Raw genomic sequence first — 16208 nt, 5'->3', positions numbered from 1 at the left:
TGAATATGCTGTTTTTAAATGATATGAGCAAATAAGCCCTAATACGGATAAATCAGCTTGTGCAATACTGAAAACATTCCACTGTCGATATAAATCAAGATTTAATATTGCTCTTCTAACAGGTCTAATAATGAAAAAAAATATGGTCAATACAGAAAAAAGCGGGGGAAAAAGCCGTATTGACCCGAAGTACTGACTTCTAACCTGAAAATACCCTCGGGGATTGATAGGCCACCAGTAGACAGCAGACGTATCGACCAGTGATGTAAAAACTTGAAAACAACACGTTTAATGAACAATCAAGACTGCTGTATTTGACCAAAAGGTTGTTCTTATATATTTCTGCAATCTGCGTTCACATTTTATTCCTAAAAAATCTAAAATTTCAATGGAACATTACATTACTAGCAAGGGGCATATAAAGAAGAATTCAACCCTTTTGGTTTATTTGATCCTCCGCGAATTCGATACTAGTACCTAACTGATGCATGTGTTACTAGCCTTTAATACACTGTTGGAGCTCTAATCAAATTAATCTAATAAGTGTACTTTAAAATACAAGGTCAATATTTTGGAAACCATGACCCTTTCAAAGCCAGTGCACACGTAAGAAATTTTAGGTAGAATTTCAAACATGTGCATCTAAGGAGGTGGGGCTTATCAACAAGTTCATGAAGTTATAGTTCATGTTGATGTCCTTAAAAAAATTTGACTTATAAACGAAATGGGGGTCTTACTTGAAGTTTTAACCAAAATATTAAGTGGAATTGTTATTTGAACTTACTCTAAAACTTTACTTATGTTTGATGTTATAGCCAGTTGTGGTGTGTGTTCGTGATGTATGTTTACACTGGTTTGGCTGCTTGATCGCAATTATTGTCAAATTACCCTGTTATGTCTGTTTGGTATGGTCACCCTATGTTGTCAATAAAACGGAACTATAAACAACTGCCATACAAATTGGTGGTTCAACTAGCTATAAAACCTGGTTTAATTTTCAATTTTCTTTAGAAATACATGTACCGAGCCAGAAATATGGCAGGTTTCCTTACTTGTTCCGTTGATTGGAACGTTTTTTATGGACTTCCCCTTTTGAATTTGCATCGAAGTTTTTCATTTTTCTTATACTCATTCTCTAAATTTAAAGATAGTCACATTAAGTTATGGCTCATGCTTCAATGACCAGAAATAATATTGTCCGAATTTCAAAATTCTTATTTTGCACCACAAACTATTTAAATGTATTCAACAAAATAATGCTAATATGTTCAAACTGAGATAGATAGATAGTTTATTCTCATAAATTCATGCAAATACAAATATTCGATTTAATGTTTTCAACTGCAACAAAAGATTATTGCGTTCAGAAGTGACAATACTGTTTGTTCTTTTTATGAAGAAAAAACTAGTTGAATTATTTACGTTAAGCAATGGATATTGTATTACAATATCAATTGCACGTAGGTAAATATATATCTGTTACGAATGCGTCATTGGGGAGGCCTTATCATACATATATTGCATAATTTGCATATTGTAATAGTACAATCCAGAGAAATAAACTGTTAAAAAGTTGTAACAGCCTGTTGGACAAATGTTGGTAACCATAGGAATATTACAGAGTTTGCATGGTAGGTATATCAATTTGGAAAGAAATATTTATCTCTATATATTTTTTTGTTTTATTACTTTTTAAAACAATCCGAATTATCCGTTCCTTTTGACAATTTGAGACTTGTGTAAGAGATGTAAATATCCGGGGCTACTAGTATGATAAGGATATCATTATTATCTTAAGCATGTTGTATCCAAAATATGCAATATAACACATGTGATATATATAAATTGTAAATGATTCAAAGGAAGGACTCTATTGGCCATATTATTAAAGATACATTGCGCTTGATAATTAAATAAAATGAAAATAAATCTTACTTTTTACTGATCTTCCTGGAGTGAATACATTCATATCCATAAGAAAAGCAATGAGGGCGCTTCTAAAAAAAAACACTTTCTTATATCATTGTTTGGCTTGATTATAATGAAAAGAGGAAATAATGTTGAATTAATTTCCTTTTGTAGATGTATTGACATGATTGAGGATTTATCATATATCTTATTGAAGAGTATATATATAATCCTGACACTTTTAAATGTTGTCATTTTAGCAGTATTTTTAACATTGCCATATACGCAGGCGGTTTGGCTAGCCATAAAACCAAGTTTAACCAACCAATTTTTTTCTTAAAATGTCCTGTATCTATGTTTGTTGTCGTTTTTTGTTGTTGTAGTTCTTATAGTTGATGTGTTGTCTTCAGTTGAATCATGTAATGACTATTGAATAGCGGTATACTACTATTGCCTTTATTTACAAGATAACAGGAAATGGATCACATTTTTCTGGAAATTACAAATTAGGTTATGTGACAAAATGTGCTCAACCAACATTGATGCATATTTGGTCTTTAATTAAAATAGAGATGAAGTTCCTACTGAAATGAAAGCATCTCAAAACAATATATGTGCTATGTTTAGATATGATGTTGTTTAACATATGATTTACAGTTTTATTAGTGATTGGTGCCCCTGGAAAACATGACCATAGGAGTCAATTTAGATGTTTTGACCATAGTTGTCATCATGACGAGGTAAATGTAGTTTATTCTCTTGTGGCATTTATATGAGTTTCTAAAAATGAAAAAAAAGAGAAAAAAAAAACGTGGAAAAAAACTATTTAAGAATCACAAATCTTCAAAATGTGTCATTGCTTTGCGTTTGTGTTGTTGTCATCTATGTGCCAACATAACCATTTGTAATGCTGTTCAGAGCTATTGAAGACAGATGTATGCTTTTACAAAGAGTATAACTGATCGTAAAAAGTAAAATCACAAATTTACTGAACTCCAAGGAAAATTTAATCGGAAAAACCCTAATCACATGACAAAACACATCAAAAACGAATGGACAACAACTGTCATATTCCTGACTTGGTAACCAAAACAAGACACACAAATAAGAATTGTGTGCATGACAATGAAATTAAATTCATATGTTTTAAGTCGGTGAAGTAATCTATGATGAATATTTGTTCAAAAACAAGCTGGACATGACATCATATGTGATACATTTGATTTTTTTAGTCATGGTTTAATATTTGCATTGCATTAATTTCTGTTTAACAGATATGTTTGATAACCCTACACAAAGATCATATGCAGGCCAACTGTCACCCAGATCACGATCCTCATGGGCCGCCACATCCTCAACCACACGTAAGAATAAGGAAATAATTTTAGTCACACACATAACCAAACATGTCATTAATTATCAAATCCCCATTGTCCAACAACCTATTCACAACTGTTGTCAGAGTCTACTATTAATATGAATACACTGAATATTGATATGGTAGTACTGTATATTTCCTAAATTTTAACTAGCAAATGGTTTGGAGGATATATCCAGCTAATTTTAGGTACATGTATCTTCTTAGACCATTAAAGTATGCACAGTATTTATGATAACCTATCTTGAAATCTTCTAATTCAAATAGCTTAAATGTATATAGTAATGTGTAAACATTTAAAAAAAGTTAATATATAGTTGTGTTTTTTTTCATTTTAAATTTAGTTAGAACACATACGCCTGTGTTCAGAGAGTCTTGTTGATGGTCAGAACCATGATAATGGATTCGAGTGTTTCTGCAATAATGAGGAATGTACCAAACAAGTGTTAAACTATGTGTGTAAGTTCATTCATGATCTTTCTAATGTAATAACTAATTAAGATATATATCTAAAAACTAATTAAGATATATATCTAAAATAATCTAGATATGGTCTCAGTATTCAACTTATTATAACCACGATTGAAAATAATATTAGTTCTATACTTTATAAAATCAATAAAATTGAGAATGGAAATGGGGAATGAGTCAAAGAGACAACAACCCGACCAAATAAAAAAAACAAAAAACAACAGCAACAGGTCTTCAATGTAGCGAGAAATTCCCGCAACCGGAGGCGTCCTTCAGCTGGCCCCTAAACATATATATACTAGTTCAGTGATAATGAACGCCATACTAATTTCCAAATTGTACACAAGAAACTAAAATTAAAATAATACAAGACTAACAAAGGCCAGATGCTCCTGACTTGGGACAGGCGCAAAAATGCGGCGGGGTTAAACATGTTTGTGCGATCTCAACCCTCCCCTATACCTCTAACCAATGTAGAAAAGTAAAAGCATAACAATACGCACATTTTAGTTCAGTTCAAGAGAAGTCCGAGTCTGATGTCAGAAGATGTAATCAAAGAAAATAAACAAAATGACAATAATACATAAATAACAACAGACTACTAGCAGTTAACTGACATGCCAGCTCCAGACTTCAATTAAACTGACTGAAAGATTATGATTTCATCATATGAACATCAGGTTTAATCCTTCCCGTTAGGGGTTTAGTATCATACCATCATAACATATATGAGAAGAATATAACCCGTGTCATGCCAACAACTGTTTTTAGAATAAATGTGTTTAGTTCCGACGCAAAGACCTTATCAGTGACCCAATATTAACGCCAAAATATGCAATCTTTAATGACTTGACAACAGTATCGTAATTATATCCCTTCTTAATCAGTCTATTTAAAGGTTTTGTAAATTTCACGAGGTGAATACTGACACCTTTGTGCTTTATAAAGAATATTTCCATAAAAAATTGGAATGCGTCTCATTGAGTTTTAATGCGTCTGGAAAGATCATTCAAACGGGAAAAATCAGATATTCGAAAAAAAACTAGTACCTGAGCAACATTTGCAGCTGCTTGTTTGGCTGAATAGATAAATAACAATGATCAGCACACGTTATTGCCACATCTTTAACATAATGAATTTTAAATTCAAAATATCTGTCCCGCGAGAACCATTGGAAAGCATCAAATTCACACAAAAAGCTCACTTGGACACAAGTAAATGACTAGGCTCTCACATCACACTGATATTGCAAAATAACAAAAGAATAAATATGTGTAACGTCACGTCATTGGAGTATGTCATGCAATTCACTACATTATATACACGACGGGTGCTTGCAACCAGTCAAAAATGACAAAATCAGTACTGATCAACTGGAAGTTCAAGATCAAATGAACTAACATAGATATGAGGATAAGCCAAGGATATCACAACACGAACTGAGATCAGATACCATTCTTTAATTTAGAAAGGATGTTAATCTGATATATGTTAATAGAGCAAATGAAAGTTTTCAATGACCTTTACTGTCTATACAGCCCTTGCACGGTCGGCATATGTAAATTTTTGTACAATACTGCCTGAAACAGTTCGGACAAAATCAGGGTGGAAACAGTACTGAAAAAATCACTCAATTTTTAGAATTAGTAATTGTGCAGTTTTTGTATAATAATAAACAGTACTGAATTAATAGAAAGTATAACATTACAAGTCTTGCCGAACAGTACTGATATGTAAGAAGGTAGAAATGTACCAAAAACGTGAATAAACTCTTGGTAGTATACCCTTTGCGGGGCATTTCCCAAAATGGCAAACTTTGATTGGGCTCGTGTTCCTCTATGACCTGTTTTCTATGTACTAGTAGTTATTTTCTACACTGTTGTTTGTCTACTCGTCGTAACGTTTTTTTCTCCAACTTGTTCATTGTTCTAATTGACTTATAGGAAAGGTTATACTTTAATGTAATACAGAAAGCTCAAATTGGTTAATACATATGGTTAAACGCTCATATAATTCAAAAGTATAGAAAACCAAACGGTTAGAAACGACTGAATATAATGCGAAGACTCGTATTCCATTAATGAATAATAAAAAATAATCTTAATATCTCGACAGCTATTATAAATAGGATTTTGTAAATTGCAAGTAATGTGCAATAATTTTCATATATCAGATTTGCATCATAGCTAGTATCTAAATTAAAGAATTACACCTGATCTTAGTTTGTGTTGTGATGTCCTTGGCTAAAGGTTACATTATAGATTTTATCTTCATTTCTATGTTAGTTCATCAGATCTTGAACTGTCAGTTGACCAATATTCAGGTTCACAAGGTTGGGTTATTGTATTGAAGTCTTTGTAGAAGAATTGAATGAATGCGTCAAATCTGAAAACATGAAATAGAGTCAGATAACATCTCAATGAGTAAAATACGAAGTCTTGCTTAGTAACAAGCGTTGACTAAAGACTAAAATGTACACTTTTCACCTTTTGAAATGATTGTTTGACCTCAATATTGGATAAAAACACGAGGATTGTTGACCTCTTTCATCTGAAATATAATTTCTCTATGACACCGATCTCTTATCTTAATATAATTCATAAGAATGATATACAAAACCTTTCTTGTCTTTGTGATTCTTCACATAACTGTTGGTAAGTTTTTGAACGATTTTAATCAGTGAGCAAGAGATATTTTATCAATAGATATAGGAAGATGTGGTGTGAGTGCCAATGAGACAACTCTCCATCCAAATAACAATATAAAAAGTAAACCATTATAGGTTAAAGTACGGCCTTCAACACGGAGCCTTGGCTCACACCGAACAACAAGCTATAAAGGGCCCCAAAATTACTAGTGTAAAAGCATTCAAACGGAAAAACCAACGGTCTAATCTATATAAACAAAACGAGAAACGAGAAACACGTATATATTACATAAACAAACCTTAATGTAACATAAGGACAGGTAACTTGGTATGACCTTGGAAATATGTTAGGTACACTCACAGACTATCAAGTCGTTGGTTTTCTAATTTGAATTGTGTATAATTTTGGTCTTACTAACTTGTTATGCGCACGGATTTCGCTTATTATCGCCCTGCAACCTTTGCTAGTTACTATCATCTTCTTCATTTGGTATATGGTGGTAACCAAACAACATATGTTTATCCTATATTCTCGTAAAAAAATGTAAACGACCCTTTATTAATTCCATGCGTCTTACGCTCTTTTCTGGAATTACATTAACCGAGAAAATTCAGAGCCAAATATTTGAAAGACGATGATGTATAAATACCGAAACAATTACAAAGATGTATAACCGAAACGGGCCTGATAGCCAAATTTTACAACATTTCATTTTGCATATTCATGTCATTATAAAAAAAGAATAATTATGTGGTATGATTTCAAATGAGACATAAGATTTAGAAACTGAAAAATGAAGGACTAAATTGATGTCTTCTTAAAGAAAGATAGATTCAAACAGACGAATCGTTTGGCATAATGTCTTGTAATACACCAATAACAAATTCTTCCGAACTGACATACAAATTTACTGACTATTATCACTAAAGTATAACCAATTGTCTGGTAGATTGTCAGTATAACATGAAATTCTGTTCGTGTATTGATTAACATTTAAATAGACATTAAAATAGATGATAGGCAGCATGTTTCTATTATAATAAAAATAAAAAATTAATTATGGTAAGCTTTATTGAAATTGGTCGTAATTCATAGTTTGATAACTTTCAGATGGTCATACTAATCCACCACCGGATAAAGACTTTGTGTGTGACACATACGCCTGCAACAGTAATGAGGTAAATATATAAAATGCTATGTGTTACAGTTATCTACCCGATCTGAAATGCTTTCTTGGTAGATAGCAAAGTCATAGCTGTAAAACTATCAAACGCACGGTCGTCATGTCTGAAAGTATTTATTCTGATCTAATCTGATCATTAACATAATCTATCATAGAGAACTTGCATCCCATTTACACAAAGGAACAATAGTCCCGTTTAGAGTCACCGTTGAACAAAATTAAATGTGTTTAATTGTCATGTTTTCCCATTTGTCTGAAAAAAAAACCACAAGAGATGGTGAAGCATAACAACGATATATATATCCCAACAGCATATTTTTAAGGTAAAAGTCATTTTAAAATATTTCATAAGTATCCATACTCCTTCAACGAAGACATCACTTTGCCGCTAGCTGCAAAATGTCTTGATTAACATGTATCTTCATCAAGATAAGAAACAGTCGAGTATGTATCATCACAGTGCGAAGATGTTGGTATATGTGAATGCAGTAAAATTTTCATTCTAATTTATTTTGAAACTTCCTGAAATTCAAAATCTGTAGAATCAATCATTTGCAAATGGAGGACGATTATTTGTTGTTTTTATTTAAAAAAAATTAGTCTTATAGATGAACAATAAAATATGTGGTGGTTAAGACATATGTCAAGACTCTATGCTTACCTTAATGTTTTACGTTTAATTATTTATTTGATTGCTGTTTTAATGAACTGAATACTTAATATATAATAAATTATCGTATAACAAACGTTCAGATTTGCAGAATAAATAATGTTGGAGGAGCGATCAGAGGACAGTGCATGGATGATCCTGGTCAACATGGTATAATTGTAAGTATGAATGACCAAAGATAGCATGGAAAATATATAATATGTAATTATTTAAGTGCTCGTACACAACATGCCTTTGGTATAAAATTTAAGTTGGAAAACGATCCTAAGTAATATTGTGTATTTGTAAGTACGGATGATCCTAAACAACATAAAATTGAGAATAGAAATGGGGAATATGTCAAAGGGAGAAAAGACCAATCTTAGACCAGAAAACAGCCGAAGTCCACCAATCGTTCTTCAACACAGCGAGAAAATTCCGCACTCTAAGCAACGTTGAATAAAATGTAAGCCCGAATGATCCTAAATTATACTAAATGGTATAAATGTAAGTACGAATCATTTGCCTTTAGGTATAGTGTTTTGCTACTGGCTTCCGCGCTTCATACAAAATGTACTTCGGTCAACGCTTTTACACCCCAATGAACTTACAAAAAGAAGCATTTAATACTTATAATTACATTTTTAGCTCACCTGACCTGAAAGGTCAAGTGAGCTTTTCTCATCACTTGGCGTCCGTCGTCCGTAAACTTTAACATAAATCATCTCCTCTGAAACTACTGGGCCAAATTAAACCAAACTTGGCCACAATCATTGTTGGGGTATCTAGTTTAAAAATTGTGACCGGTGACTTGGCATACCAACCAAGATGGCCCCACGGCTAAACATAGAACATAGAGGTGAAATGCAGTTTTTGGCTTATAGCTCAAAAACAAAATCATTTAGAGCAAATCTGACATTGGTAGTAAAATTGTTGTCAGGTCAAGATATATCTGCCCTGAAATTTTCAGATGAATCTGACAACCCATTGTTAGGTTGCTGCCCCTGAATTGGTAATGTTTAGGAAATTTTGCTGTTTTTTGTTATTATCTTGAATACTATTATAGATAGAGATAAACTGTAAACAGCAACAATGTACAACAAAGTAAGACCTAAAAATAAGTCTACATGACTAAAATGGTCAATTGACCCCCTAAGGAGTTATCGTCCTTAATAGTCAATTTTTAACAATTTTCATAAACTTTGTAAATTTTCACTTACATTTTCTACTGAAGCTATTGGGCCAAGTTCATCATAGATAGAGATAATTGTAAGCAGCAAGAATGATAAGTAAAGTAAGATCTACAAACACATCCCCATCACTAAAACACAATTTTGTCATAATGCATCTGTGTCCTTTGTTTAATGTTCACACAGACCAAGGTGAGCGACACAGGCTCTTTGGAGCCTCTAGTTTTAACAAGGATCATGAAAACAAGATTGTTATCAAGTTTTTATTTAATTTACCTGTGCACTTTATTGTGGGACCTCGTGTCATCATGAATAATAAATTTTATTGTGTAATGAAGTTGGTTAATGAATATCGCGAGATTGCAGTGTAGACAATCAGAATAACGAATTATAATGAAACATACATCTTAAAAAAAATTAAGTCAGTATTAGATATTGTTAATTTGTACTCTATATGTTTCAATTCTAAAGAGTTTATTTATATGGCATGACGAACGTTTTCAAACCATCATGAATAATCAAATTTGCTCATCATAGATAACAAAGATAGTTAGTTTTTATTTGTGAATATATTCGAAGTGCTGCAGTATAATTAAACAAAAAAAACACATGTACATAATGTTCAGGGTTTAAGATTTATAATGATGCGACTGATATTAAATAATCACATGTCTACCTTAATAAAAGGTGAGGTTTGGATGTCCAGTTTTTCTGAGAGCAGGACAGGAATGCTACTGTAATAACAAACAATGTGTGAACGATGCACGGGCTGTTACAACAACATCAACTACCACAACTACAACAGCCTCTCCTCCATCTGGTAAGATTTTTTTATTTGGTGGTGTGTTGTCTCTAACAAACATTGGTGAAAAAAAGGCGCATGCACTATTACAGCAACTTATTGACATTTAATAATGGTTTGTAAATATGAGTAAAATATTGGGCGAACATTTTGAAATTGAATGCTCTCTTGGATGAAACCTGTTCCACAATATTATTGCGTTGAACCAAATTGAATGTTGTCTTAAAATTTTAATTAAAACGACAGTGAAACTCCGTGCAAGTATTGCTCTCATTCTACAATAAAATGTAAATTACAGGTACATACAAATAATTTTGTCCTACAAAATGCTTTAATGTTTATAATCGGCAAAACAATAGGATAGGGGTTATCTTTCTTTGGTACAAAATCAGTACATGCATGTACTTATGTAGCATAATAAAACACACAAGAGCAAAGGAACAGCGTTTGTATTGCTGTTCCTTATCTCAAAGTCATAGACCTTCAATACAGAGTAAACAAAAATATCTCACTTCACTGCAAGTTAGAAATGTTCCCAAGCACCTTTTTGAGAGGAATTCGTTGCATGACATAAACTCAGTTGTATGATTCCAAAGAGACAACTCTCCACAAGAGACCAAAATTACACAGAAGTTTAACACAACAAATAAAAAGAAAACACAACAAAAAAGAAAGCTTAGGGTTTGTTTTTTTTAAATAAGAAAATAAACATTTTATTGTCTTTCAATAACAAACATCAAACTAGTTTTACTGTGTGGTTTCTCTAAAAGGACATATTTTGTTTTTCTGTAATACTGTGTTTATTGAAACAAATGAGTCTTCTTTAAAAATATTGTCTTAGTACATAACGCACGAAAGCATACTAAAAATATTCTTTTTACAGGGGTTCCTACATTTCATCCATTGTGTGTAGACCACGATACAAGATGCGCATTATTCAAAGACAGTTTATGCCATGCTACGACACAGGCGTATGCCATTGCAACATGTGCCAGAACATGTAACTTGTGTGATCAGTATATAGGTATGTGTAATGTTGATTACTCTTACTTATTAATAAGCATAATATTCTATTTGACAATAGAAAATACCAACAACAAAGAATTTTTTACATACTGATTCCTGGAAGGAAACGAAATATCTCTGAACGTAGAAAGTTTACCTTTTCCGTCGTTTGTCAAACCTCAGTGTGTAAAACTTTTTTTAATGAAAAACATCTCGCTGATACTGTCCTATCAGCTTTTAGAATATCATCTTCTTAGTGGCAGGTGCTCTCATTTTGTTCTATGACTTTTCTTATACTTACAATTTAGGTGTGCTTAATGCAAGCAATTTATAACTCTCTTAAATGATCTTAGGCTATTTTTTTTAAGAGTGCCTCTTAGTTTTTGTGTCTTCTGATGTTTTACATTTTTATGCTTGCACACTTCAAGTATAGATATTTAAACTGCTTAAAGTTATTCCCGAAACATTCGACGACCATTCATACGAAAGGTCTTTTGGTAACTTCATTGCTGTTTGCATATTGGATAAAACAAATTATGGCGTTGTATGATTTCATTAGTCGATAACTGTTTTAAAATATGACACTCTCAATTTACATGAAAGTTTTGGGAAATGTGCGGTCAATTTCCAAACCACGGCTTAGAATAATTCTTTTCTAGCATAAATCTGGAAAATAGTAAAAGGTTGGAATTTGATTTATATTCAGGCGTCCTCCTTAATTATAACAGCATATATATAGACAGATTGTTTTTTGCTTCTGTTAAATTTACTCACAGTCTTTTTATACATAAGGGACGATTCAGAAATTGATATATATTGTGTAGACACATATCTATTGTTGGAAACTATATGTAGCCCTCTAAATATCTGTGAAGTTTTTTTTGTCGCATGATTACTGTCTTATTAACATACATATTCTATCTATAGCAGTAGTTGTTCTTTTAAACAGAGCTAAACCAAATCATAACTGAAATGGTTATTTACATGTAGCATATATTTATTGCTTAATTGTTTCCCTCGACAATAATATGTTTAGATGTAAATGAAACGTGGAGGGATGTACCCAAAATGTATACATGTAGAATATTTGAAAAATGAGATTGTGACTATGCCGTGTATTTATGTATGTTAAAAGCTGTAGTTGTCACGTTTCAAACATCAAAATTAACTTCAAATTGTATCATATTCTAGATTTCATAGTGTGTGTTTGATGACATATATATTTATAATTATATAATTATATTTATTTTTCTTATGAAACTATTGGCCATTGCTACATACCGAATATGTATTTTTTCAAAAACTTTGATATTTATTGACGCATAACGATTGTTGATATAAGAATTCTAAATTTCTTTAAAAAAAAATGATCAAAACAAACAGTGAAAGATGCTTTAAAATGCATCAATATATTTCAATTTCAGCTTCTTTACACCTACCAAGTAAGTTAACTTATTATAAATATAAATTATTTAACATTTCAATCTAAATGTTGAGCTTAGAAAAGATATACATTGGGGAACAATGGTATACAATAACAGAAGGAGTTTAGCACTATAATACCTTATACTTTTAAATACTATGCTACGATAAAAAAAATCATCTATTATGTATGTGGTATGTGTTTAACGAAATTCTAATATTGTATGTAAACGATTATCTTGGCAATACACCTTTGAGGTGTAATACCACCAAGTCCAACTCGAAAATAGGTCGAAAAAAATATTCCCTTTCATTTGACAGTTGTAAGAATAAACTAATCATACATTTCAATGCATTGAAACATTTCTTCTTCTGTATTTTGGAAAAGAAAAGATAAACAAATCATGAGAAAAAAAATAGGACCAAAACATCTAACCCCTAATTGTTCTGAACATATATAATTATTATGTTTATACTGGTAGTTGTTTTACATCTAGCTTTATACGTATTATGTAAATTGAATTCTTATGAATAAGCACCAGCTTTAACTGCACAAAAACCCAAATCGACAACAAATACACCAACAACAGCAGCAACAACGACAAAGCCAACAACAGCAGCAACAACGACAAAACCAACAACAGCAGCAACAACGACAAAACCAACGACGACGCCAATGCCGACAACATCTACAGCCTCTCTCACGACCAATACGGTACCCGCCAAATGTAACACGTGCGGTGATATCGATAACTATATACCATGCTTCTCTAGAGATGTCTTTGGTAACAAAACGTCAGTCTGTCCTGCTGGACATAACTTCTGTATGACTGATATTTTTACTGATGCTGATGGCAATGCGGATCTTTTTAAACGGTTTGTATTAATACGGTTACAACAATTAATTATATCTTGCATCACCACATCTACTATTTTACCAATACACGTGTACAGTTAACACGAAGCGATAAATGCATACAAAATTTCAATTGTCTCCTGGTACCCTGCTTCTTTTGCGATCGTACGCTTATTTTCAAATTACTGTTAACATAACACAGTTCAATTGGAAGTCCTGATTGCGGAACGCATGTAGTCATGTAGATTTCACTCAAAAACAAATTCGTCGATGAGTTATCCAAACAACAACAACAAAACAAAAAAAAAACAAAAAACACACACAAATATCAAAACAGTATTTGAACCGTTTGGGAGAATATTTATTATTATAGATTATCGTTGATTTTCTCGCTTGAGCTGGTACAGCGAAAGTGAGAAAAGCAATCGAGTTGAGATGACCAATGATAATCTGTTTATCGCTATTTAACCTATTCACGTTGTCAATTTCAATGTCAATTTCATTAGCAACGCCACGTGGCCTCCTTAGTTTATAGCGATAATTGTTCCATCTCAAGCGAGAAGCATGATATGAAAATTATCACAAAAAAGGATCAAAGGAAAAATACACAATATAGCAATAATAAATGTTATTGTACTCGCTACGAAACAGGATAAAAACTCATCGAGCCTCACTGTAATTAAGTGGTAGTAAATAATGCCGTTTGTTCTCTCGTTTAAATTGGTTTACATTTGTCATTTCGGGGCTTTTTGTAGTTGACTATGCGGTATACGGGTTTTACTCATTGTTGAAGGCCGTACAATGACCTATAGGTTTTAATTTCTGTGTCCTTTTTGTCTCTTGTGGAGAGTTGTCTCATTGATACCCCATCTTATTTTTTTATATATATATTGACGCAAGAGCAATCATGATTTTTTAGTTGTCGCACATTAAATACAATTTGGCGCAAAAGCAATAGTTCTTCAAGAAAATTTAAAAACATTTTTACTTACACAACTGACATTTTAACGAGAATTATCATTATCCTGTGTCTATACAAAGTTTTCTATGCACTATATTACGATGAAACGACTATCCTCGGCAATATTATAGTTCACGCTTTATTAAACCCCTGGCTCATATGCATAACTTAGGTCTAGATTTCGTTTTGGGTACATCGTTCGGGTGCAGTCTACGTGAAATACACACTACATCTCTTTAATTTGTATCATGATAATACAACATACAACAAATAACTATTAGCAAAACCAATGATAAGCCTTGAGACTGCAAAAAAATAAAATTAGTAAACATCAAACTTAATTTTCGAAAATGAATTACTGATAGATATATAAATTACATAAATACACAAGTCATAGTAAGTATACAGCTTTAAGATACTCCAATTTCTAATATCACGAAAAGAAACTCCGAATTTAGATAAAATTAGGACTGTTAATATTTCTTGCTTAATATAATTATAATGCTATCAGTGCGATTGGTGTATCTCAATATCAAAGACATTTTAGTATTAAACTGATTTTTTGTTGTTTTACGTCCAGTCGAAAATATTATCTCTAAAGATAAGGCGATGAGGTATGATTGCCAATGAATTAACTATCCACCAAAGTCAAAAAAATTAAGATGTTATGTACATGCATGTTTAGTGCGACCATTGCAAAGACAAAGTAGGAGAACACTTGGAATTGTTGCCGCATAAAGCAAGATCAATCTTGAATCACTTTAGAATATAACAAAATAATGTATTTTGTAGATGTGTAACAGAACAAACATGCAACACAAAGTGGACAAATGACTCTTCAAAGTTTGATTATTGTCAAAAATACGGAGTGGTGGCCAACGATGATGCTTATGAATGTCATTTCTGCTGTACTGGGGATGGATGTAATACAAGCATAAAACCTTCCGATTCTACTCTTGTAGTACCGCATGCTTTTCTAATAGTTGGAAAATAAAAACAATACATCATAATAAAAATATTTTTATAACGTAATCCTTAAGTTTGATTATCAACGTTTACAAAACAACTCTCTTCATTCCACTTTTTCCATCATGCTTTGATGATATAAAAAGAAGATGCGGTATGATTGCCAATGAGACAACTATCCACAAAAGACCAAAATAACACAAACATTAAGAACTATCGGTCACCGTACGGCCTTCAACATGTTAATCCCGCTACATTCTTATGTATGTGCCTGTATAAGTCAGGAGCCTTTGATTCGGTGGTTGTCGTTTGTTTATGTGTTACATATATTTTTTTCGTTCATTTTTCGCACATGAATTAGGCCGTTGAGTTATTTAACTTTGTTATTTCGAGGCCTTTTATAGCTGACTATGCGGTATGGGGTTTGCTCATTGTTGAAGGCCAATTGGTGAACTATAGTTGTTATTTTTTGTGTCATTTTGTCTCTTGTGGAAAGTTGTCTCATTGGCAATCATACCACAACTTCTTTTTTATATTTTATAATTTTCAACATAAATGCACTTGTAAAATATATATATATCTTTTTTATGATGTTGTCCGTAGCCAGCTGAAATGTACAGACGTCTTTACTATGTCACTTATCTTATTGGTCATTTATTTTAGAAGAATTGTGACAAATATACTGTCCAACTACACCGTTCGAATTATAACCAATTGCTTCAGGATTTAAACAACTACCTTGGGGCCAGTCAGATATAGCATACAAGAA

At 32.2% G+C, this 16208-nt stretch overlaps 1 protein-coding gene across 1 annotated transcript; it reads left to right on the top strand.

Annotated features, from left to right (window-relative positions):
* Positions 1–1509: 1509 nt before the first annotated feature.
* LOC134705472 (uncharacterized) lies at positions 1510–15471 on the top strand. The gene is made up of 11 exons (XM_063564197.1): positions 1510–1631; positions 2566–2648; positions 3183–3272; positions 3631–3745; positions 7516–7583; positions 8342–8416; positions 10115–10247; positions 11113–11253; positions 12659–12676; positions 13193–13532; positions 15266–15471. The coding sequence occupies exons 1-11, from the start codon at positions 1595–1597 to the stop codon at positions 15465–15467; spliced, it is 1302 nt and encodes a 433-aa protein (XP_063420267.1). The 5' UTR covers positions 1510–1594; the 3' UTR covers positions 15468–15471.
* Positions 15472–16208: the final 737 nt, after the last annotated feature.

The sequence above is a fragment of the Mytilus trossulus genome, chromosome 2 (genome assembly GCF_036588685.1).
Source record: "Mytilus trossulus isolate FHL-02 chromosome 2, PNRI_Mtr1.1.1.hap1, whole genome shotgun sequence".
NCBI classification, from domain to species: domain Eukaryota; kingdom Metazoa; phylum Mollusca; class Bivalvia; order Mytilida; family Mytilidae; genus Mytilus; species Mytilus trossulus.
This window is presented reverse-complemented; position numbering and strand designations above follow the sequence as displayed.

Excerpts from the sequence above, each read along its gene's own strand:
- LOC134705472 (XM_063564197.1), top strand. The coding sequence starts at position 1,595 with ATGTTGGTAACCATAGGAATATTACAGAGTTTGCATG. Across the intron at positions 3,273-3,630 it reads CGCCACATCCTCAACCACAC|TTAGAACACATACGCCTGTG; the intron begins GTAAGAATAAGG and ends TTTTAAATTTAG. Across the intron at positions 3,746-7,515 it reads ACAAGTGTTAAACTATGTGT|ATGGTCATACTAATCCACCA; the intron begins GTAAGTTCATTC and ends GATAACTTTCAG.